Here is a 24,913-nt window from a genome sequence, read left to right as displayed (position 1 = left end):
TAACTATTAACAGATTGGATTCACTGACTGATCTCTTTACAAGAAAGAATTATGCATGATGATGGGAGAGATGAAGCCACAGCACAGGCACTTACTGATTAACTAAATTTTGAAGCTATGAAATGCAGCTCCTCCTTTAGTGAAAGATGATATAGATAGCTTAGTTTCCTTCAAACTAGCAGAGACTTTTTGAATGGATGGAAGCTGATTTTTTAAAAAGGAGCTTATTTCTGACGCATCTTTTAAAGCAGGTTTCCTCAACCCCTGGGCCATGAACCAGTACTGTCCGGTGGCCTGTGAGGAACTGGCCAGAACAGTAGAGGTGAGCGGCCAAGCATTACTGTCTGAGCTCCACCTCCTGTCAGATCAGTGGCAGCATTAGATTCTCATAGGAGCAAAACCCCTATTGTGAACTGTGCATATGAGGGATCTAGGTTGCGTGCTCCCTATGAGAACCTAATGCCTGATGATCTAAGTGGAACCGTTTCATCTCAAAATCATTCCCCTGCACCCTCCATTCCAGGAAAAATCGTCTTCCACAAAACCAGTCCCAGGTGCTAAAAAGGTTGGGGACCACTGTTCTAAAGGAATCAGTCCTTTTGCTATTATTATTATTATTATTATTATTATTATTAAGATGGAATCTTGCTCTGTCACCCAGGCTGGAGTGCAGTGGTACAATCTTGACTCACTGCAACCTCTACCTCCCGGGTTCAAGCAATTTTCCTGCCTCAGCCTCCTGAGTAGCTGTGCACAGGCACATGCACAGGCACATGCAATCATGCTCTGCTAACTTTTTGTATTTTGGGAGAGACAGGGTTTCACCATGTTGGCCAGCCTGGTCTCAAACTCCTGACCTCAAGTGATCCACCCACCTTAGCCTCTGAAAGTGCTAGAATTACAGGCATGAGCCACCACTCCTGCACCCCTTGGCTATTACTGAAGTGTTCTTTTTCTTTTTTGATCACATCTATGTAGTATATTGGAGAGAAAGAAAGTAGAATGGGAATTTCAACAGGGTCACGGTGGCTCATTCCTGTAATCCCAACACATTGGCAGGCTAAGGTGGGCAGATGACCTGAGGTCAGGAGTCGAGACCAGCCTGACCAACATGGTAAAACCCCGTCTCTACTAAATATACGAAAATTAGCCAGGTGTGATGGTGGGCACCTGTAATCCCAGCTACTCAGGAAGCTGAGGTAGGGACAATTGCTTGAACCCACGAGGTGGAGGTTGTAGTGAGCCAAGATAGCGCCACTGCACTCCAGCCTGGGTGATGGAGCCAGTCTCTGTCTCAAAAAAGAAAAAAAAAAAGTATGGTAATTTCTTCATTAACTTTGATGCTGCTATGGTCTTGATCTCCAGGTCAATGCAATGCCCCGGAACAGCTTCCATTTGCCAGGCCTACCGAACTAATTGATGAGCCTGAGTTTTCCATTGGGACACATCTGAAGTATGAATGTCGCCCTGGTTATTATGGAAGACCGTTTTCTATCATCTGCCTAAAAAACTCAGTCTGGACAAGTGCTAAGGACAAGTGCATACGTAAGTAACTCTGGAGTGGGAACCCCTCTGTCAGTCAAACATCTGTAAGATCTGATTCAATTTGTTCAAATTTTGTGACTGAGTTGAATATGACAATTAGTTTGCCAAGGTGCAAAATATATAAGAGAATTATTCTTGTAGATCATACCTTGTTACTGCTTTGAGTTCCTGGAGCCTTCATTACAAGTTTATTTCATGAGAAACAGCCATCACAGGACATGATTGAGGGAAAATCCCCATTCACTGGGGGTTTCCCATTTACATGACTAAAATTAAGTAATGAATGACTTGGGACAAGAAAGGGAAGTGGATTAAATAACTAAAAGATGTAATAATCTTGGGCTTTGAGATCTTTGGATTATACCAGTTGAATTGAATTACAGATAATAACAAAGTTTACATTTTTCTGGGAGGCATAATATGGGAATGAAACAGATCTGAAAGGGAAGCTTTTTATGAAAGGGAGCTGATCCCAAGGTAGTCTAGTGAGTTTCCTCAAGGTAAGAAAATCTGTGGAAACATCAGAACTGCATGTGTTCAGTAAGCTACAGGCAGGTTGAGACCTTATATACTAAAAAAAATTTGCAGTTTACTCTACTTGGCTCCAAAATTCTGTTTCTTTCCTGTAGGTAAATCATGTCGTAATCCTAGAGATCCTGTGAATGGCATGGTGCATGTGATCAAAGACATCCAGTTCGGATCCCAAATTAATTATTCTTGTACTGAAGGGTGAGTTGGCAGCAACATCTCTTGGTTCAAGAGTTCTAGTACAGCCATACTACCTTCTAGTCACATCTCAGAAAGGACAACTAAGCTATTACCATCTGCTCTTTAAAGGCTTCAACACAGGTGTTTAGCTCCTGACTGAAATGAGCAAAGGTATGACAAGATCAGGGGAAAATCGTCTGTATCCTTGCTGGAAACCAAGGCTGTGCAAATATGAAAAGTGTGACATTCATTGGGTGGGAAGGACGAAAATGGGGGAGAGTATAGTCAAAGCACACAAACAGCCTTAACCCAGAGTAGACCTTGCTGGGAAAAAAGGAAGGCCATTGAGTAGCTGTGTGAGAGAAATCTGAATGCTCATAGCACAAATAGTTTGCTAGGGCTGCTGTAACAGAGTACTCCAAAATGGGTGGCTTAATACCAATGAAGTTTTTGGAGTTCTGTTCTGGAGACTGAAAGTGCAAAATCAAAGTGTTGGCAGAGCCATGCTCCCTCTAAAACCTGTAAGGATGAATCCTTCTTTGCTTCTTCCAGCTTCTGGAGCCCCAGGCCTTCCTTGGCGTGTGGCAGCAGAACCCCAGTTTCTGTCTCTGTCTTCACATGGCTGTCTTCCCTCTGGATCTCTGTCCTCACATGCTGTTCTCCTGTCTGTGTATGTCTGTGTCCAAAGTTCTCTCTTTTAATAAGGACACAAGTCATATTGGATTAATGCCCACACTAACAACTTCATCTTAACTGGATTGCCTCTCCAAAGACCACATTTCCAAATAAGATCACATTAATAAGCACTGTGGATTAAGACATCAATATATTTCGGGGGTGAGGGGGATACAATTTTCATTCATTGCTGGTAGGAATGCAAAATGGTACCATGACTTGGAGAGAGAATTTGGCAGTTTTTTAAATAAAACTAAACATACTCTTACAATATTATCCAGCAGTTATCCTTTTTGGTATTTATCCAAAGGAATTGAAAACTCATGTTCACACACACACACACACAAAAAAAATTCTGCACACAGATGTTTATAACAGCTTTATTCATAATTGCCAAAACTTGGAAGGAATCAAGATGTCATTTAGCAAGGGAATGGATAAACTGTGGTACATCCATACAATAGAATATTATTCAATACCAAAAAGTAAATGAGCTATCAAGCCATGGAAAGACACAGAGGAACCTTTTAGTGAATCTTTTTTCACTGCCACTAAGTGAAAGAAGCCAATCTGAAAAGGTTACATAACATATGATTCCAAGTATATGCCATTCTGGAAAAGGCAAAACTATGGAGACAGTGAAAAGATCAGTGGTTGTCAGGGGTTAGGGAAGAAGCAGGGATGAATAGGCAGAGCACAGAGGATTTTGAGGGTAGTGAAACTACTCTGTATGATGCCATAACAGTAGGCACATGTCATAATAAATTTATCCGAAGTCATATAGTGTACAATACCAAGAGTGTACCCTAATATAAACTATGGACTTGGAGTGACCATGATGTGTCAGTGTAAGTTCATCAGTTGCAAAAAATATGTACCACCCTGGTGAAGGCTGTTTATAATAGGCGAGGCTATCCATGTGTAGGGGCCGGGAGTACATAGGAAATCTCTGTATCTTCTGTTCATTATTGCTGTGAACCAAAAACTGTGCTAAAACACAAAGTCTATTTTTAAAAACTGCATAGACATAAATACACAGGCACATGTGCATAAACATACATGCACACAAATAAGTACAGGTAAAACAGGAAATTTGAACAAAATGTATGGATTAGAACTATGTCAATATCTTAATGTTGATGTTGCACTATTGTTTTGCAAAATGTTATTATTAGGGGAAAATTGAGTAAAGTGTACCTGGGATCTCTCTGTACTATACCCTGCATGTGAATCTGATTATCTCAAAATAAAAAGTTTTTTTTAAGTTCCTACTATATTTCCAAGGGGATGGGCTTCCCCTCAGATCACTACCCCTTTTCCGGGAGCAATAAAGTAATCTTCCTTGGAACGTAGCAATCTGTAACAAATCAAAGTGCTGTAACTACTCATGGTCCCATATGGAAAATATAATCCTGCTAAAATTTCTCTCTCTCTGCCTATATGAGTGATACTTTACATCCTCCACTTTGGAATGCTGACCCCATTCATTCAGAGTTGGAGTCTTCCATGTGGCTACCTTTAAGCTTTGTGCTCAAATAAACTCTATCCTTAAATATATTTTCTGGATCTCATTATTTAAGGTTGAAAATATGCTAACCGCTGGGTGCAGCAGCTCATGCCTGTAATCCCAGCACTTTGGGATGCCGAGGCGGGTGGATCACCTGAGGTCGGGAGTTCAAGACCAGCCTGACCAACATGGAGAAACCCCGTCTCTACTAAAAATACAAAATTAGCCAGGCATGGTGGTGCATGCCTGTAATCCCAGCTACTCGGGAGGCTGAGGCAGGAGAATCACTTGAACCTGGGAGGTGGAGGTTGCAGTGAGCCGAGATCGCGCTATTGCACTCCAGCCTGGGCAGAAAGAGCGAAACTCCGTCTCAAAAAAAAAGAAAAAAAGAAAAAAAAAAGAAAATGTGTTAACCTAAATAATTTGCAAAATTTGTTTTTTATTCTCATTTTTTCCTAACCCATCCACCTGGTTCAAGGCACATAGATTAAGAAGGAAAATGGAAATGGGACTAATATCCCAGGCTTCACTGTCCCTCTTTGGGCTCTGGGGAGGAGACTCCCAAAAGTCTAGACATGTTTACCTACATGCTGTATGTGGTTTCTGGCAACGAAATGATCATGGCTTTTCCTGAACCATGGCTTAACTTTGTGAATCCACAACTCTCTCTTCCCTGGGAGATCCAAAAAGATAGGGTAGGATGTAAAGGCTTCAATCTGTTCAAATGGATATGAGAGCTTCCCTTACAATAAGTAGCATGGATTTCATCTCTCTGCTTTACTTCCTCATAAACATTCTGAATGAGAGGTGTTCAAACTATTATTTGTTCAGTCGCTTAATCTACTTTGAGGGACAAGTTTAATAAATTAAAATATTTTTCTATCTGTTCCCCTTGATCAGTGAACACAAAGTTATCTTTTGACTCATATTTAAAATGTTCAGTACTACAGCACTGAACAACAGTATGGAAGAAAAAAAATGCCAACTTAAATTTGAACTTGCTTCACCATTCCTATCCCAACCCCCATGATTAGAAAATCAAAAAGAACACTTTGAGAAATAACCTCAGTGAGGTCAAAAGACAGAGGAGTCTCCAGGATCCCTTATTCCTAAGACAAATAGACAGAAGGAGGCGCACATATAGGATTGCAGCCCTTCTTCACTTCATTTGTTCACATACTTCATACTTGTGTGTATGTCTGTTGGAAGTGCAATTGAAAATGATTTCATTTTTGGTGGTATACTAGAAAGCATTAAAAACAAAAATAAAATGAGGCCAGGTGTGGTGGCTGTAATCCCAGCACTTTGGGAGGCTAAGGTGGGCGGATTACTTGAAGTCAGGAATTCAAGACCAACCTGGTCAAAATGGTGAAGCCCATCTCTACTAAAAATGCAAAAATCAGCCAAGTGTGGTGGCAGGCACCTGTAGTCCCAGCTGCTCAGGAGGCTGAGGCAGGAGAATCTCTTGAATCCGGGAGGTGGAGGTTGCAGTGAGCTGAGATCGCACCATTGCACTCCAGCCTTGGCGACAAGAGTGAAAATCTGTCTCAAAAAAAATAACAATAACAACAACAACAAAATGATATTGAAGTCATTAATAAGTACATCATGAATCACTACTATAATGCAACGGTGCATCAAGTGTCTTCAGAAGCACCCACTGTTGTCTAACTATTTATTTGATCTCCATTTGGCACTGTTTTGTTGTTTGAATAAAGCTTTATGTTGCCAGGTTTTCTTACATGCTCATAAAGCAAAGTTCTCTGCTAAACCAATAACCACGACTGTTATTTGATATTGCTTCATTCCTTCATGTATAGTACTATCAAGTTTGACCCTACCCTCACTATGACTAGTTTCACCCAACCATCTATCACAACACAGTCTAAGGTGACGTAAAATAAATGTCATAAATTATTCCACATTTATGGCACACTTTGAACAGTTTGAGATATACTAATTGAGAATTGCTGACTTTAATATTTTAAGTATAAAATGAGTGCTCAATTCTTTTTGGTCAGCCTGGATTTCCTTTGCTTCTAGTTATGAATCCCCTTCCTTCCTTCCTTCCTTCCTTCCTTCCTTCCTTCCTTCCTTCCTTCCTTCCTTTCTTTCTTTCTTTCTTTCTCTCTTTCTTTCTTTTCTTTGTCTCTTTCCTTCTTTCTTTCTTTCTGTCCATCTTTCTTTCTTTCTCTTTCCTTTTTTCTTTCTTTCTTTCTTTCTTCCTTTTTTTTTTTTTTTTGGAAACAAGGTCTTGCTTTTTTGCCCAGACTGGAGTGCAGTGGCATGATCAGCACTCACTGCAGCCCCAACCTCCCCAGCTCAAGCAGTCTTCCTGCCTCAGCCTCCTGAGTAGCTAGGACTGCAGGAATGTGCCACCATGCCTGGATTTTTTATAAATTTTTTGTAGAGACAGTGCCTCACTGTGTTGCCCAGGCTGGTCTTGAACTCCTGAGCTCAAGCAATCCTCCTGCCTCAGCCTCCCAAAGTGCTGGAATTACAGGGGTGAGCCACTGTGAATGGCCTATTTTGGCCTTCTTTGATGAATCTGGTTGACAAAAGCCCATCCATGCATCCATACATTCACACTTTTAAGGCAAAGAAATACATGCAACATGACTATATACACACACATATACATGTATATATATGACAGCTTCCCTGCACTCAAGAAGTTTGTGTTATCTTTTAAAAAATGAAATTTGTAGGAAAAACTGTAATTCATCTTAGATTTGCATAAAAAACTGTCATAAGGTAATAAAGAAGAGAAAGCTCATCCAATTGAGAAGGTAAGAAAAAGAAAGTCCAAAAGTCCCAAGAAGAATGTGAAACTTGGGAAGGTAACAGATAATCCTTTGACAAGTGGAAAATGTCCCTCTGAATTCTGTAACAGTGTAATCTCTGGAAGTAGTAATTTAATTGGATAGTTGACCTGTGTCTTTGGAACCTAATCTTCCTTATTTTTTGCCTCTAGACACCGACTCATTGGTTCCTCATCTGCCACATGCATCATCTCAGGCAATACTGTCATTTGGGATAATGAAACACCTATTTGTGAGAGTGAGTTGAAATATCCCTTCCTATTTCTTTTACTGATACATTCTAATTTTTCTCTGGAATAATAAAACCTTAACCGAATTCCTTCTGTGCAATCTGTCCTTCACATGGCTGAAGACAGCGGTAATGTTCTCGAATATTCCTACAGGGTTCCTGGCAACCCTTTCCTTAAGTTCTTCCTTATCCTTGGATGTGTCTTTTCTAATTCTGGAGGCTTAAATACATAAAAGCCTTCAAACTTGATTCTACTTCAATAAATTTGAAATTATGGTGGTTCTACCATCTCCAGTATAATAATCATCCTGCTTGGCGAATCAGTAAAGATTTTTAACATTTATGCTCTTCAAGGTTAGTGAAGCTGCGAAAGAACCTGGACTCTCACGTACCACGAGGTCAACACATCCTCTCGAAAGGCACCATGCACTATTAACCTCAGAAGTGGGCATATGTTTTAACCTACTTCTTAGAATTTATACTTACAAAATAATCACACACTTTTTAAAGCAGTTTGGTATAAACTTTTCATTGCAGCATCATTTATATTAGTTAAAATGTTAAAGCAACCTAAATATTTTAAACTATGATTTGGAAATAATCTACTAGGAGGAAAAAGATGTGTTCAAATGACCACTATAAAGAATTCCCGAAGAAACATAAAATAGCTATGCAGAATGGAAAAAAGTATATCCATACACTGGCATGGTATTCAGCCATAAAAAATGATAGCATAAAGAAGCACTTAATGACTAGAAAGAGATGTGTTTTATGTGGAAAAAGAATCAGATGAATGGCATGTATGGCAAGACCTCATTTTATTAAAAAGTAATACACCTATGTAGTGGAGGGCCAGGCTGAGGCTCAGTGAAATATAGTGCATAACATCTTTGTCTTACTGTTCTCTTTAGATAGCTTGGGGACTTGTCTTCTTTTCTTCTTGGCATTTAAAAATGTTCCTTTTACTAGAAAGTTTATGAGCTTCAGAATCTAAATTTACAAATGACATTGGTCACACATTTATTGCTGTTTATCCACTTTAAGAAACAATTTTGTTATTTTGTAAAACAAATTGGGAAACCTTTCATCTTATTTGAAATCTATAATAAGATAACATGGAATTGGAATATAAATTTTCTTGGAAATATGAAAAAAAAGTAAAATAGAGAAAACAAAAATATAATAATACACCTATACCTATATCTATGTTTTTATCTCTGTTTCTAGTTCTGTAAACTCTCTATATCCAAATCCTGGTAAATGACTTCAAGTCTTCTTGGAGAAGGCTAGGGGAAGATACCAGGTGCTTCCTCAAAAGGATCCAGTCTCCCATCCGTTTGTGCTTCTCTGGGTCTATAAACTGTTCAAGTCTAGGAATTGTTGATGAACAATGAACTTCTTTTGCAGTAATTCAAGTCAGACTCTTATTCACTTGACCTAAATCTCTTCCGCTTATACACATCAAGAAACACTTTAGTCAGCTATCCATCTACTTCAGTTTCAGAGACTCTATGATCAATTAGCCCTGTAACAATATTCTCTTCAGTCAAATCATTCTGATTGCTGTTTCAGCTCTAATATCCATTACAAGAACCCCCATTGTCTCTGGCAATTAAGTGCTGCTACTTGGACTCTGCCACCCTGAGGTCCTTTGGTCCCCAAGTGAATTCAGAGAACCCAGTTCAATGGCAACACTTCCCATTGTCGTTCCTGTCCCACAGAGAATGAGCCATGGCAGAGGATGCTGAAACTCCCCATGTGAATGCATTCCTCAAGCCTCTGGTAAAAGGTCTATCTTCCGAACCCTCCACTCCTGCACTGTGCCTCACCAGCTTTATCCAAAGATGATCTTCAGAGTGGAATGGCTGTTGCTTAACTTCTGCCTCTCAAATATCGGCTAATTTCTCATGCTGTAACCCTAGTCCAGAACCATACAGAGAAACTAAGTCTGGGAAACTCAATTCCGAATTGGCCTGGTTGACACTGTACAAAACCCCCAGATAATTATAATTTTATTTAACTCTGTCTTCTTTTTTTTCTTTCCCTCCCTCCCTCCCTCCCTGCCTCCCTCCCTCCCTCCCTCCCTCCCTTCCTTCCTTCCTTTCTTTCTTCCTTCCTTCCTTCCCTCCTTCCTTATTTCCTTATTTTCTTTCTTTTTTATCACACTGGCTAGGATCACCAGTATAACATTGAACATTGGTACCAATAGATGCCATCCTTGTCTTGTTCCACATCTCAAAGTTAAAGTTTAAAACATTTCACCATTAAGCTGGTGTGTACTGTAGGCTTTTTGCAGATAACCATTTTTGAAATAAGGAAATTCTCTTATATTCTTCATTGTTAAAAAAATTTTTGGTATTTGAATCATGTTGAAGTTTATCAAACACTTTAGTTACATATATTGATGTAACCATATGTTTCTCTTTTTCTGTTAATGTAACAAATTGTTTTGAGTACATTTTTCAAAGGCAAATGATTTTGAATTTCAATTTTACATTCTTAAAATAAATCATCTTGGTCATAATATTTAATCATTTTATATATGGCAAATATGCTTTCATGATACATTTTAGATGTTTCTATTAAAATATAATTAATGTATCATAAAAGTTACCTTTTTAAATTATACCACTTAGTGGTATTTAGTACATTCACAAAGTTGTGTGTTACGGTCTGAACGTTTGAGTCCACCCCAAATCCATATGTTGAAATCCTTACCCCTGAGGTGATGACATTAGGAAGTGAGGCCTTTCAAAGATGATTAGGTCGTGAGAGCAGAGCCGTCACAAATGGGATTAGCATCCTAATAAAAGAGGCCCAGAAGAACTCCTTTTGCCCTCCCGCCATGGGAGGAGATGCTAAATCTGCCAGTGTTGGTCTTGAACTCCCCAGCCTCCAAAACTACGAGAAATAAATTTCTACGGTGTACAAGCTAACCAGTTTATAGTGTTTTGTTATAGCAGCCCAAATAGACTAAGACATTGGGCAACCAACACTGCTAATTAATTCCAGAACACTTTCATCATCCCATTCCTAACATATTTGAGAGATTAGACTATAATTTTCTTTCTTGTAATGTCCTTAATAAGATTTTGATATCAAACTTATGACAGTCTTATAAAGTCAGCTGGTAGTGTTTCATATATTTGTTTCCTAGTAAGGGTTTATATAAGATTGGTATTATTTCTTCTTTAAAAAGAATTCACCAGAAAAGCCATATGGCCTGGAGTTTACTTTGTTGGGAGGTCCTTTTTTTTTTTCCCCAATAATTTTCCTGTACCATGTAGACTTTTCACTGAAGTATAACATATATATATAGTAAAGTGCACACATCTTAATTATGCAGTTCAATGGATTTTTACAAAGTAAACGCATCCATGTAAAAGGCACTCAGATTAAGATATAGAACACTATCGGCACCCTAGAAGCCTTCCTGATGGCCTTTCCCAGTTATCTTCCCAAAATAACCAGTATTCTGATTTATAACACTAATAGTTTTGCCGCTTCCTAAATTTTATATTAAAGGAATCGAAAAATAGGTACTCTTTTGTGTCCAGCTTCATCTCAATGTTATATTTGGAAGAGTCATTTTTGTTTTTGCATGAAGGATTGTTGGGTCTTCTTTATTATTATGTTGTATGTCATTGATGATCCTGAGTACCTTTTCATATGTTTGCGAAGTGCCTATTCCAAACTTTTGCCTATTATTTACTAGTTTGTCTACTGTTTTGTTGTTTTGTAGAAGTTCTTAAATATTCTCATGTTTTCTAATAAATGTAACACAAATATTGTCTTTCAGGCTATGGCTTTTCTTTTTTCCTTCTTAATGTCTTTTGGTTATGAAAGTTCTACATTTTAATAATATTCAATTTATGAGTCTTTTTTTTTTTTCCCAGTTACTGCTTTTTCTATTCTACTTGAGCAGTTGGGCCAAGTGAGGTGGCTCATGTCTATAATTACAGCATTTTGGGAGGCCAAGGCAGGAGGATTGCTTGAAGCCAGGAGTTCAAGACCAGCCTGGGCAGCAAATTGAGACCCTGTCTCTACAAAAATAAATAAATAAAATTAGCTAGACTCAGTGGCACATGCCTATAGTCCCGGCTACTTGGGAGGCTGAGGTGGGAGGATCCCTTGAGCACAGGAGTTCAAGGCTTCAGTGAGTTATGGTAGTGCCACTGCACTACAGCCCAGGTAACAAAGCCCTGTTTCTTATGGATAGGCAATTGATCTAATACCATTTATTAAAAAGACCATTCCTTGCATATTACAATGCGATACCACCATGACCATAAATCAGGTGACCTTATATGTGGCTCTCATTCCAGAGAGGTTCTGTTTCATTGGTTTATTTGCCATACATTAGTTTATCTGCCATACTATAATGGCAAATAAACTATAGTCCTGCATTAAAATTTTAATTACTATCACATTACATTAAGATTTGATATCTGGTGGCATATATCTTCTAACTATGTTCATCTTCGAGATTTACTTGGTGATTCTTGGCCCTTTGCATTACCATATAAAATTTAGAATCAACTTGTCAATTCCACATAAAGAATCCTACTTGAATTTGTATTAAGTTTCTGTTGACTCAGTAGATCAATTTGTGGACAAGTAATAAATTTACAGTTTTGAAGTTCAAATTTATGAATATGATATATCCTCCCATTTTGAAGTCTTCTTTAATTTCTTTTAATAATACTTGTTAATTTACATTATAAAGTCATGTACACATTTCATTATCTTTATTTTTACATCTTATTTTTAAAATTTCATTCTCTAATTATTTACTTCTTAGATACGCACCTGTTTCATCTCAGCTCCGCAATTTTGTTAAATTTCCTTATAAATTGAATAGTTTACCTGTGGATTCTCTTGAATTTGCTGTGTAATTTTGTCATCTATGAATCTGACAAAGTTTTTACATGTTTTCCTTTCTTATGTCTTTTGTTTATTTCTCTTGCTTTATTGCGTTCGCTAAAACCTCCAGTACAATATTGAATAGAAGAGATGATACAAGGCTACAAGGCTTTTAATAGTCATCATAAATCATGATGTATGCTGTAGTTTTTGCATGATATCCTTTATTAGATTAAGGAAACTCTCCTTTATTTCTAATTACTAAAAGATTTATAAATGTTAGTTCTAATTGATCACTATGCATGTATTGAGATTATCATGTTTCTTTTTCACTCTGTTAATGTAATATATTACATTGATTGATGTTTAAAAGACAAACACTGAATTCCTAGAATAAACCTATGTTTGTGATGTGTTATAAATGATTATCCTATGTATGGGGAGTATGCGTATGTGTGTGCAGGGTTGCTCATATTTTTATTGTAATATTGTAACATTGATTTAATATTTAAAATCAGTCAAGGTAAACCTCACTTTGATCATTGTATCATCCTTTGGAAATATTACTGGATTCAGTTTCATAATATTTTGTTTAGAAAATTTGCATTTATGTTCTCAAGAGATCTTGGATTATAATCTGCTTTTATTTTAATATCCTTATCAGGTTTGGGCATCAAGATTATGTTGGCCTCACAAAATGTGTTAAAAATTATTTATTTTTTCTAGTCTCTGGAATAATTTGTGTAACATTAACATTATTTTTCCTTATATGTTTGGAAGAATTCAGCAGCGAAACAATCTGGACCTGAGGGTTTGTTGTTGCTGTTGTTGTCAGGATTTAATTTCTTTAATAGCTATAAAACTATTTATTGTTTTATATCTTATTGAATTCATTGAGGTAAGTTGTATTTTTCAAGGAATTTACTCATTTTATTTAGATTTCCTAAGTTATCAGCATAATGCTGTTTATTATATCCTCATATTAGCCTTTGGATGCCTGTAAGTTCTGTAGTGATACCCTTACGCTCATTAATTTCTGATATTGGTAATATCTTTTGCTTCTTTTCCCTTGATTAGCTTTACTGGGTCTTTACCAATTTTACTAAGCTTTTCAGAAAAACAACTTTTAACTTTCTTGTTTTTTCTTTAGTGTATGACTATTTTCTCTTTTATTGATTTCTGCTTTAAGCTTTGGGTACTCCTCCACTCCTAAATTCTTGACACTAATTAATTTGTTTCCAACCTTTATTTTTCTACTATGTACATTTAACCTATACATTTTTCTCTAAAACTGTTTTATTTATTTCCCACGATCTTTATATTTTTATTATCATTGTACATAAAAGCTTTCTAATTTCCCTTTTAATATCTCCTCTGACCCATAGGCTATTTAGAAGGGCATTACTTAATTTCTAAATATTTAAAGGTCTTCTAGTTACCATTCTTTCATTAATTTAATCATTTGAGACCTCTTGAGATGTGTTTTATAGCCCAGAATATGGACGATTTTGGTAAAATGTTATGTATGCACTTGAAACGAATGTAAGTTATTTTGCTTCACTTTCTAGAAATGTCATTTAGGAAAATGTGGTTTAGAACAATCTTTTTGCCCTCCACTTGTTCTCTCAGTTACCAAGAGGCATGTGTAAAATATCTGTATTAGTTTCCCAGGGCTGCTGTAACAAATTACCACAAACTTGGTGGCTTCAAAGAAGAGAAATTTATTCTCTTAAAGTTTGGAGGCCAGAAATCCAGTTAAGATGTCAATAGGATTGGTTCCATCTGCAAGCTGGTTTGTGCCTCTCTCCAGACTTCCTTCCAGTGGCTGCTGGCGGTCTTCGATGTTCTTTGGCTCATAGATGCATCATTTCCTTCTCGGCCTCCATCTTCTCATCACCTTCTCCACTGTGTGTTTCCTTTGCTCTTCTGTCTCATATGAAGACACTGGACATGGATTTAGAGGCCACCCTGGCAATCCAGGATGGTCACAACTCAAGATCATTAACTTGATTGTATCTACAAAGACTCTCCAAATTGGGTCACATTCACTGGTTTCAGAGATTAGGACACAGATATTTTTTAAGGAGGACAGTGGTTATTCAACCCATTACAATCCCAAACTATGACTATGAATTTGCCTGTCTTTCCTCTTTGTTCTAGCAATCTTTACTTTATGTATTTTAAACATGTTATTAAATGCATGAAATTTTTGGTTTATTCTTTCTGCTGAATTGACTATTTTATCATAATGAAATGTCTCTCTTTACCTCTCATAATACTTCTTGCCTTAAAATCTACTTTGTACATTAACACAACTATATAAACTTTTTTTCTTGTTTTTTATTATGTGTGTTTTAAATCTTTTACTTTCAGCCCTTCTTTGTCTTATATTTAAAACTTCTCTCTTATAAACATCACATAGTAAGGTTTTGTTGTTTTATTCAATCTTTCTTAGTTGTTCATTGGTGTGTTTGGAACATTTAAATTTAATAATAAAAATTTAAAATAAATAAATAAATTTAATCTAGTTACTGGTAAGTCTAACTCTTGATTATTTGTTTTCTCTTTGTTTCATGTGTTTGTTCCTTTATTCATCATTTCTCACATTTTTTAATTTATCCAGTATTTTTATTATTCTATTTTCCCCAGTAGCTTTTAAGTTATTCTTAAATGACTACTCTAGAGATAGACATCCTTGATTTACTGTAGTCTACTAAAATTGTGCTTTTACCACTCTCCAAACAATGCAAGTACCCAAACTATTAATATTTAATTCCATTTGTCTTCCCGCTCTTTTTGTATTGTTGTCATACATTTTGCAAAAAGAAAAGCTTCAGCTGAATTAAATTTAAAAGAGTTTAATTGAGCAATGAACGATTAGCAAATCAGGCAGCCTCCTGAGCCAGAGTAGGCCAGAAACTCCAGTCCAGCTGCATGGTAGAAGAGGATTTATGAACAGAAAAAGGAAAGTGATGTACAGAAAACAGAAGTGAGATACAGAAACAGCTGGATTGGTTATAGCTCAGCGTTTGCCTTATTTGAAGACAGTTCAAACATTTGGCCACATTTGATTGGCCAAAACTCGGTGATTGGCGTAAGAGTAGTCTATGGTCTGTTTACATCTTCACTTATTATAGTTCGCAGTGTACAGAGAAACCTTGAGGCTGAGCTTAAACTATGTAAGGCTTTAGGCTACACTTGATTTAACAAATTACATATATTCTGTATTTCAAAGACACTATATTTCAAAATAAATAAAAACAGTATTTATTTATATTTATTTACACTGTAGTGAATTCTTAGAATTTTCACGTTACCTCAGCATCCATTTAGAATATGTTTACCTTTCTCATGCCAGAAGCAGAGCTTAGTCACCCTTATTGCCCTTTCTAGTTCTGTACCTCCTCCCAGTTTTCAATGTGGTCGAGCCAGATATCTGCCTTATACAACTGCCTCCTGGTGACCACCTCTCTATGGGACAGCTAGATAAAACCTACTTGACTCACATCCCTGACCTCTGTGCCCTGCGTGGACTTTGCAGATATGCCACCATGACCACCTCTCAGTCGCAGCATGCCTTCCTGGAACATGTGCCTGCTTTCTTTAAACTCACCAGTTAGAACTCCCCATGGGAGATGCCTGCTGGGTCATACTCTGGTCCCCAGTAAAGGCGTTGACCGATGGGTCCCCTTCTCTCTCTCTCTCTCTCTCTCTCTCTCTCTCTCCATTCCTCGCACTGACCAACCTTTGTGTGATCTTCAGGCGTGCCGTGCACCCCCAGCCCATAATAAAATATTTACTTGCATCTTGTGTTTCTTCTAATCATTGAAGAGGTTTTCTCTATCACAAAGATCCTAAATGAAAACATACCCACATATGAGCTCTTTCTGGTGTGTTTCCTTCTTATTGCAATTCTATCCATTCTATATGAAACTATTTTCCTTCAGCCTGAAAAAGTCTCTGGCATTTTTGTATTGTAGATCTTCTGAAAACAAATTCTTTAAACATTTTTCTAATTGTGGTTCCTTTGAAGGTTATTGTCCATGTTTCCTGGCTTCTTTTAAAATGGATTACACTTTAAAATAGATTTTTTACAATATTACTGTGTTGTGTCTAGGTAAGAATTTCTTTGTATTGCTTGGGTTTGCATAGTTGGTTTTTTTGTTTGTTTATTTTTGACAGAATTTCACTCTTATCACCTGGGTTGGAGTGCAGTGGTGTGATATCTCGGCTCACTGCAACCTCAGCCTCCTGGGTTCAAGTTATCAACCCACTTCAGCCTCCCAAGTAGCTGCGATTACAGGCCTGTGCCTCCATGCCTGGCTAATTTTCATACTTTTAGTAGAGATGGAGTTTCACCATTTTGACCAGGCTGGTCTCGAACTCCTGACAGAAGGTGATGTGCCCACCTCAGCCTCCCAAACTGCTAGGATTACAGGCATGAACCACCACGCCAGGCCTGTATAGCCTTTTGGATCTATAATTTAATGATGTCTTGCATCAGTCTTGGAAAATTCCCAGTTATTACTTCTTCAAATGTTGTTTATGCTCTGTTATCTCTCTCTTCTCATTGAGGGGCTTCAGTTAAACATGTTAGGCTTTATTCTTCTATGTAGTTAGTCTGTATTTTTTAATCTTTTTATTTATTGGTGCTTTGTTCTGAGTATTTTCTTCTGTTCTAGCTTTCAGTTCATTGATTTTCTTTCAGATTCTAACCTGCTATTAATCTCACACAAATTCTTAATTTCAACAATCATATTTTACTTTTAGAATTCTAGAGTTTTTTTATTTTCCAAATCTGCCCTCTTCGTTTTTTTTTTTTTTTTTTTTTTTTTTTGAGACAGGGTCTCACTTTGTTGCCCAGGTTGGAGCACAGGGGCATAATCACAGCTCACTGAAGCCTCAACCTTCACAGGCTCAAGCAATTCTCCCACCTCAGCCACTTGAGTAGCTGAGAATGCAGGTGTGCACCACCACACCTGCACACCCGGCTTTTTTTTTTTTTTTTTTTTTTTTTTGAGATGGGGTTTCACCAAGTTGCCCAGGCTGGCCTCGAACTCCTGAGCTCAAGTGATCCACTCTCCTCAGCCTCCCAAAGTGTTAGGATTACAGGCGTGAACCACCACACCCCACCCTGTTCTTTTTAATAGTTTCTAGTTCTTGCAAGTTTCAATTATATCCTTCAACAGATCTGTAGTTCTAAAGGGTCAGTTTCTGTCATCAGTAATTGTGTGTTATTTTATCTCTCCAAGTATCTGGTTATCTTTGTGTATCAGGAATTATATATGAAAATGTGTCTGTAGAAATAATTTCAAGGCCTTAGATAACCCATCTTCTTCCAGATAGAATTTTTGTCTTGTTTCTGCAGGCATCTGGGGACATTAGCAATCTAGGACCACTCTAATTCAGTCTCAGGAACTGTGATTTTCTGGGGCCAGCCACAGTACCAGTACTTGAAGTACTAGTTCCAGTCTCTGAGACAGCAGATATTTTTTCAGTTAACCCTGATTACCACGGCCTAGTTCTTGTGGCCTCAGAACACATCAGAAGGTATTACCAGGCTTTCCATTAGAGGCAGGCCCTGGACTTCCATCATTGTCCCTTAACTTCATGAGACGATCAAAAGTCTGTTCAGTCTCTCAGTTACCCAGTCCTGATACAGCTACCCATTCCTAAACAATAAGCAGCCCAGTTGCCAAGCTCAAATACCCAGCTCTCAACTGGATTTTCATCTTCTCCTAGATCATGGCCCAGGAATGCTTTACTAGTTTGTTAGCTTTCTGCTGCCTTCACAGATAAATATTTTTGATTTTTCAGTATTTCTAGCCTTTCTTGAGGGTGGATGGTTGGAGTAATATTTTATTTGAATTGTTGAGATTACTATTACTAGAAGCAGAGCCTGAAACATTTTTATTTTTAATTTTAATTAATTCATTCATGTCCAAATTTATCTGATTAAATTCACTCATTTTTAATTCCAAGTTTTTTGGGATTTGGGTTGAAGTAATTTTGTTCTAGTTTATAGCAATACAGTATACTATGTACTATTGCTACATTTTTAAATGTATTTAGGGGTTTTGGTGGACTAATATATGATCACCTTTACACGGATATCATCTTATGATATCAAACTTAGATTTGATGAAATGAGTTGGTAAGCTTCATATCTTTTATATATTGTGAAACCTTGAAATTACATTTGGAAGTATCTTTATGAATGAATTTTGGCAATTTGTATTTCCATTTATATCATTTAGATTTTCAAAATATTTAACCCCCAGTAATCTACAGTTTTATAAATAGTCTCATATATATAAAAGTATGTTTAAATTCTTTTTCCTACTATGTATATTTGTGTTTTCTCTAATCCCTTATAATTTATCTTTCAGCAAATGTTTTTGTATTTTATTTTTCTAAAAAAGCTAACCTCAGTTAATAACAAAATGGAAATTAAGAAAGCAAATGGGAAAGAACAGGAGAAAACTGTATAAACTCTATAACACCATGATCAAAGAGCTATTTAAAATGAAAAGAATGTGGATCGAGTGAATACATGCATGCAAATACTATAGCAAATCATATAAGTAAGAAAGGCAGGACACTGAAGTTACAACTTTATAAAAATGTAACCTTTGTGTTAGCAAAGATTAAAAGCAAATAATGAACGTAAAAATAGCTAAAGTTTAGTGACTCATGAGATGCTTGTCATTCATTATTTAAACTGACTGTTATTTAACTTTCTCTTCCTTTCCCCAGAAATTTCTTGTGGGCTACCACCCACCATAGACAACGGAGATTTCTTTAGTGCTAACAAAGAGTATTTTCACTATGGATCTGTGGTGACCTACCGCTGCAATCTTGGAAGCGGAGGTAGAAAGGTGTTTGAGCTCGTGGGTGAGCCCTCCATATACTGCACCAGCAATGAAGATCAAGTGGGCATCTGGAGTGGCCCAGCCCCTCAGTGCATTATACCTAACAAATGCACGCCTCCAAATGTGGAAAATGGAATATTGGTATCTGTCAACAGAAGCTTATTTTCCTTAAATGAAGTTGTGGAGTTTAGGTGTCAGCCTGGCTTTGTCATGAAAGGACCCCGCCGTGTGCAATGCCAGGCCCTGAACAAATGGGAGCCAGAGTTACCAAGCTGCTCCAGGGGTGAGTCTGACTGAGGCCTAGAAGGTCCCTGCAAATGACATGAGTTGCTGTTGGATCAGGAGATCAGTATTTGTTCAGGGGGAGGGATGTGTACTGAGCAGGGTCAGGGAGCAAATTTTCTAGATAGTGAAGGTGAAATTCAGAAGGTGTGTGTACATACACATGTTCTGAAATTGAGAAGCAAAGCTCAACCTGGGCAAGGAATATGATGTTTCTTTGGGGTTCTTATAAACAGATCTGTCCATTACTTTTGAGTATAATAATTGTTGATACAAAATGAGTGATTCCTCTGGCCAGGCACTATGATACAGGCTACATGTGAATTTTAATCCTTAAAACAAAGTTATTCGGTAGTTACCAGTTGTTCTATGTTTGTCTGTTTTGTTTTGCTTGAGATACTGTCTTGCTCTGTCACTCGGGTTGGGCTGCAGTGGTGCCATCATGGCTTACTTCAACCTCTGCCTCCCTGGGTCAAGCAATTCTCCTGCCTGAGCCTCCCACATAGCTAGGACTATCGGTGCATGCCACCATGCCTGGTTAAGATTTTTATGTTTTTTTGTACAGATAGAGTCTCACCATGTTGCCCAGGCTGGTCTCAAACTCCTCAGCTCAAGCAATCCACCCATCTTGGCCTCCCAAAGTGCTGGGATTATAGGCATGAGCCACCACGCCGGGCCTTGATGTTTTACAGAGAATATGTACCTTAGAGAGATCAGAAAATTTTCTAAGATACTAACTTGCAGACAAAACTGGAATGCAAGCCCGCCTCACTCCAAGTCTTGGCTTTGCTAATCAGCATCCAGTCATGCAATCAAAACTTACTCTAGATACTTTCCAGGAGGGAGGGATTTCACGCAGGTTGTATTAGTCTGTTCTCACATTCCTGTAAAGAACTACTTGAGACTGGGTAATTTATAAAGAAAAGAGGTTTAATTGACTCAGAGTTCTGTAGGCTGTACGGGAGGCATGGCTAGGGACACCTCAGGAAAGTTACAATCATGGTGGAAGGCAAAGAGGAAGCACGTATATCTTCATATGGTTGGCAGGAGAAAGAGAGAGCAAGGTAGAGGTGCTACACACTTTTAAATAAGCAGATCTCGAGAGAATTCTATCACAAGACAACACTAGGGTGATGGTGCTAAACCATTAGAAACCACCTCCATGATCCAGTCACTTCCTGCCAGGCTCCTATTCCAACAATGGGAATTAGAGTTTGACATGAGATTTGGGTGGGGACACAGAGCCAAACCATATCACAGCTAATAGGTCACAAAGATGTTAGAAGGGCAGGAAAAGCAATAAGACGAAGGCAGAGTTACCAGAGATCAGGGAGCTGCTGTGGCTCCCAGTCTAAAGCACAGGAGCCTGTACTGATGCTGAAATGGCCAGCCCCTCGCACTGAGCAGGCAGCTCCCTGAAAGCTGCTAATGCTGCAGGAGCCACCACTGCTGCCAGAATGCAGCCGACATTGTTGGAGCCAAAGTCATTGGCATGGCTAGAATTGAGGCTGTAACTGCTCACTGAAGCCATCTGTACTGCCACTGTCTGCACCACCTCTAGAAGTAGAACAGATTCTGCCATTATCCTGCCTTTTAATTTGGTATATATGCCACCAACTGGCAGAACCTAACCAGAGCCGAGCTATCAAGGAAGACAAATGATTGTAGTTTTATGGCTTCCATTGTTAGCAGTCGAAAGACAGTGCAGAAGTGTGAGGCTGGGGGCCAACAGAAATTTAACCAGGATAGCACCTCAATATTATATCACCAGGCATTGATTAGACAAGAGAAACACTGGGTGATGAGTCCTGAAAATGGACATTACAGCATCAGAGTATTTACATACTCTTTAAAGAAGTCATTTTTCTAGTCCAATCCTCCATGCGATGCTTGAGAAAGGTGAAGTCCAGAAAAGGGAACTGGTCTGCTCAAAGCCAAACTGAAATTATTTTTTCCATTTTATAACAGTTTTATGTAATTTAGTTGAGACCCAAATGTGTTCTGACTTCCCGAGATTAGATCAACATATAAAGAGAGAGCCAGAGCTGCCATTACAATATGTTGCGTGAAGTATACACTCTCATTATGGTGACAGTAGGTCTTTTAGATTTTGTTCAACAGTTGCCCACCTTCTCACCATAGTGAAATGAATGACTAGACAGCACCTTGCTTCATAGCGTGAAGAAGAGAGGAGACCCATAGTTCGTTACCACCCTATGTCAGGTGGCCGCTGAGAGAAGCCTTAACAGGAAATGAGAGTAGATGTATGGACGCTGTTTGTTGCACCGGTGTGATAGGTGACGGAGGGACCTATTAGACAAGACATGGGCAGGGGCACTCCCTTATTGCCTAAAATGCAAGACTAAATTGGTGATGCTTTTCTAGAAAGGAAGTATGAAGATATAAAAAGCCATCATTCCTCCCAATTTTGTACTGGGTGAACAGTAATTGGAAGCATTCTACAAGGAACTGTCCATTGCGGAATCTTAGTTGCATGCTTTAGATGAAAAGCAATGAATTGAGGATACCTCTGTTTTTGTCACAGTTCTGCAATGTGTCAGTTCTATGACTGATGGCAAGACATCTTCCTCGCCCTGTGTATTTAGTTTGTTATCAATATAATAAAGCTCTTATCTTACCTTTATTATTATATGTAGATTTGTAATTATTATTCCCTTGGCCAGTTTAACATTGAGAAAATTAGCAATACTTTGTTTCTCTCTCCCCAGTATGTCAGCCGCCTCCAGATGTCCTGCATGGTGAGCGTATCCAAAGGGACAAGGACATCTTTCAGCCTGGGCAGGAAGTGTTCTACATCTGTGAGCCCGGCTATGACCTCAGAGGGGCTGCGTCTCTGCGCTGTACACCCCAAGGAGACTGGAGCCCTGCAACCCCCAGATGTGAAGGTGCCTAGACTCTTGTCTGACTTGATATTTTTAGCTTGTGTCTTTATTCTCCACATGCCAATTTTTTCTGTTCATTTTTCTTTTACTCCAGTGAAATCCTGTGATGACTCCCTGGGCCAACTTCCTAATGGTCGTGTGCTATTTCCACATAGTCTCCAGCTTGGAGCAAAAGTGGATTTTGTCTGTGATGAAGGGTGAGTGTGAGCTTGCCTGACCTCCTGGACATTGAAAATGGGGCTGGGAATTAGTTTAAAAAGGGGAGATTTGGTTTGGCTTAAAAGAAAGATACACACACACACACACACACATTCAGAGAGATGAACTTTCCAAAGTATACATAGGAAGAAAGGAAAGAAATGCACAGAACTACTAACATGAGATATGAAGAGGAAACTGGAACACATATTAACTGGCAAGTTCAAAGGCAAGTATAACTATTGGTTATGAATATATGGGTAACACATTAAGTAAAAAATATCAGCCAGGCATGGTGGCTCATGCCTGTAATCCCAGCACCTTTGGGAGGTTGATCTGAGGTGAGCAGATCACCTGAAGACAGGAGTTGGAGACCAGCCTGGTCAACATGGTGAAACCCCGTCTCTACTAAAAACACAAAAGTTTACTGGGCGTGGTGGCATGTGCCTGTAATCCCAGCTACTGAGGCACGAGAATCACTTGAACCTGGGAGGCAGAGTTTGCAGTGAGCCACGATGGCACCATGGCAATCCAGCGTGGACAACAAGAGTGAAACTCCGTCTCAAGAAAAATAAATCATGTTTTACAAGCAAAAAGAATATGAGTAATTTAGAGAGTCCCAGAAAAAAACTGCAAGTAACAAAAAGCTTATTCTTAATAACTGGGATCATTTAAGAATCGTTTCAGTAAATTCTTTAAACCATCTATAGTAAAATTTGTAATAGGAATGAAAATGTAAAAATCAGCATTTTTTAAAAATTCAGTCATATATAATCTGGCTATTCATGGGCTTGGGCTCTGAGCTGGGGTCCTGATGGCTGCTGCTATTTCCGGCAAGGTCATTACCTTGTTTATGTCCATCTAGTGCTCTTCACAGATGCACAGGGTGCACATCTCTACACGGGAGCTGACCAGCATGGGCAACAAAGCACCTGATCCCAAAATGTTCCACAGAATCTTGGCAGCCTCCAAATGCCAGCACCCAGTAAGAGTTAGAAGGGCATCAGGGCCCAACAGAAACTGAGAATTTTCGACGATTGCATACAGAAATCCAGTCCTCTCTTCTTTCTTTTTTCCCCTAGAATATTCACGCTTACTCTTCAGCAGCCTAAACTGCCCTTGTGAGCCTTCTTCACGCCATCACAGATGTGGAGATGAAAGGGCACTCTCTGTTCTCTCGCCAGCTATTTCCCACTTTTCCAAACTGGGAGCTGTTTTACAAACTGGGAGCTGTTTTACTTGCTGTTCCAGCATCAGAGTTAGGGAGGCATTGCATTAGAAGACTGGGTTTCTAATAATGACAATGAGTGATTTATCAGGTTATCATGGAGTAATCAGTGAAACTCCAAGCCTGGGTCCTGGGTCAAGGAGATGGTGCCCATGTCACGACCACCTTTTTCAATTCAAGCAGGACTGTCATGTGACCAAGCTAATGCATTTTGCCATTCTATATTGCTCCCTTCTGGAGACTGTGAGCTTCCAGAATAACGTAGCCTGTGCAACTCTGCCACCTGCTGGCCTCAGGTCCTCAAAATCCTGAGATTTGGGGCTGGGCCTTAGATTGTGAACCAACAGTCCTCTTGGCGGAAACAGCTCACTATTCACTCCTATTTTCTCCTTTAGATTTCAATTAAAAGGCAGCTCTGCTAGTTACTGTGTCTTGGCTGGAATGGAAAGCCTTTGGAATAGCAGTGTTCCAGTGTGTGAACGTGAGTAATAGGAGTAATATTTCAGGCCAGTCTCTCCCCTTCATCTGTTCAGTATTTGACCCATGACCTCCCCTAATGCAGTTCTTCAATTTTCTAGTCCGAATTATTGATTTGAAAATTGCTTATTTTAATAATGTTTGGTTGTGAATCAATGTGTACATCACTTGTCTTTGGAATCATCTGATCTGTCTCTGTCCTTCTGTATTCTGTGTTCTACAGCAATAAAGCCTATGGTAGTGTGCTTCTAGGAGTTTCAGGAGAGATCAGATAATGTGAAGCTTTAACAATTTACTTTGTTTCTCTCTTTTCTTTCTTTTTTTCTCTTCCTTTCTTCCTCCCTTCTTTCTTTTTCATTTTGTTCTTCCATCAGGTGCAGTCAGTCTACAATTTTTGTATGTATTTGATAATACACAAATATTAAACATGCCTTTATTTAATCATATTTATTGATCACGTACTTTGTGCCTGATGTTCATCTAGCCACTGGAGTTTTATCAATGAACAAGACGAATGAATTCCCTGTCCCCATGTTGTTTCTCCTCAGGTGGGGAGAGGGACAAGAAAAAAAATAAATTCAATGCTATGAAGATAATAGAGCAA

At 38.5% G+C, this 24,913-nt stretch overlaps 1 protein-coding gene across 2 annotated transcripts in view; it reads left to right on the top strand.

The window, feature by feature from the left end:
- Positions 1-24,913, top strand: part of CR1 (complement C3b/C4b receptor 1 (Knops blood group)) — a 204,860-nt gene that overhangs the window by 8,591 nt on the left and 171,356 nt on the right. For both annotated transcript variants that reach the window (XM_025396262.1, XM_025396253.1), the window contains exons 2-8: positions 1,366-1,545; positions 2,175-2,274; positions 7,410-7,495; positions 19,106-19,504; positions 22,233-22,409; positions 22,501-22,603; positions 24,228-24,313. In XM_025396262.1, coding sequence (XP_025252047.1) covers positions 1,366-1,545; positions 2,175-2,274; positions 7,410-7,495; positions 19,106-19,504; positions 22,233-22,409; positions 22,501-22,603; positions 24,228-24,313 — 1,131 coding nt within the window. The remainder of the gene's footprint in view (positions 1-1,365; positions 1,546-2,174; positions 2,275-7,409; positions 7,496-19,105; positions 19,505-22,232; positions 22,410-22,500; positions 22,604-24,227; positions 24,314-24,913) is intronic.

Source organism: Theropithecus gelada, chromosome 1 (genome assembly GCF_003255815.1).
Source record: "Theropithecus gelada isolate Dixy chromosome 1, Tgel_1.0, whole genome shotgun sequence".
NCBI lineage: Eukaryota > Metazoa > Chordata > Mammalia > Primates > Cercopithecidae > Theropithecus > Theropithecus gelada.
This window is presented reverse-complemented; position numbering and strand designations above follow the sequence as displayed.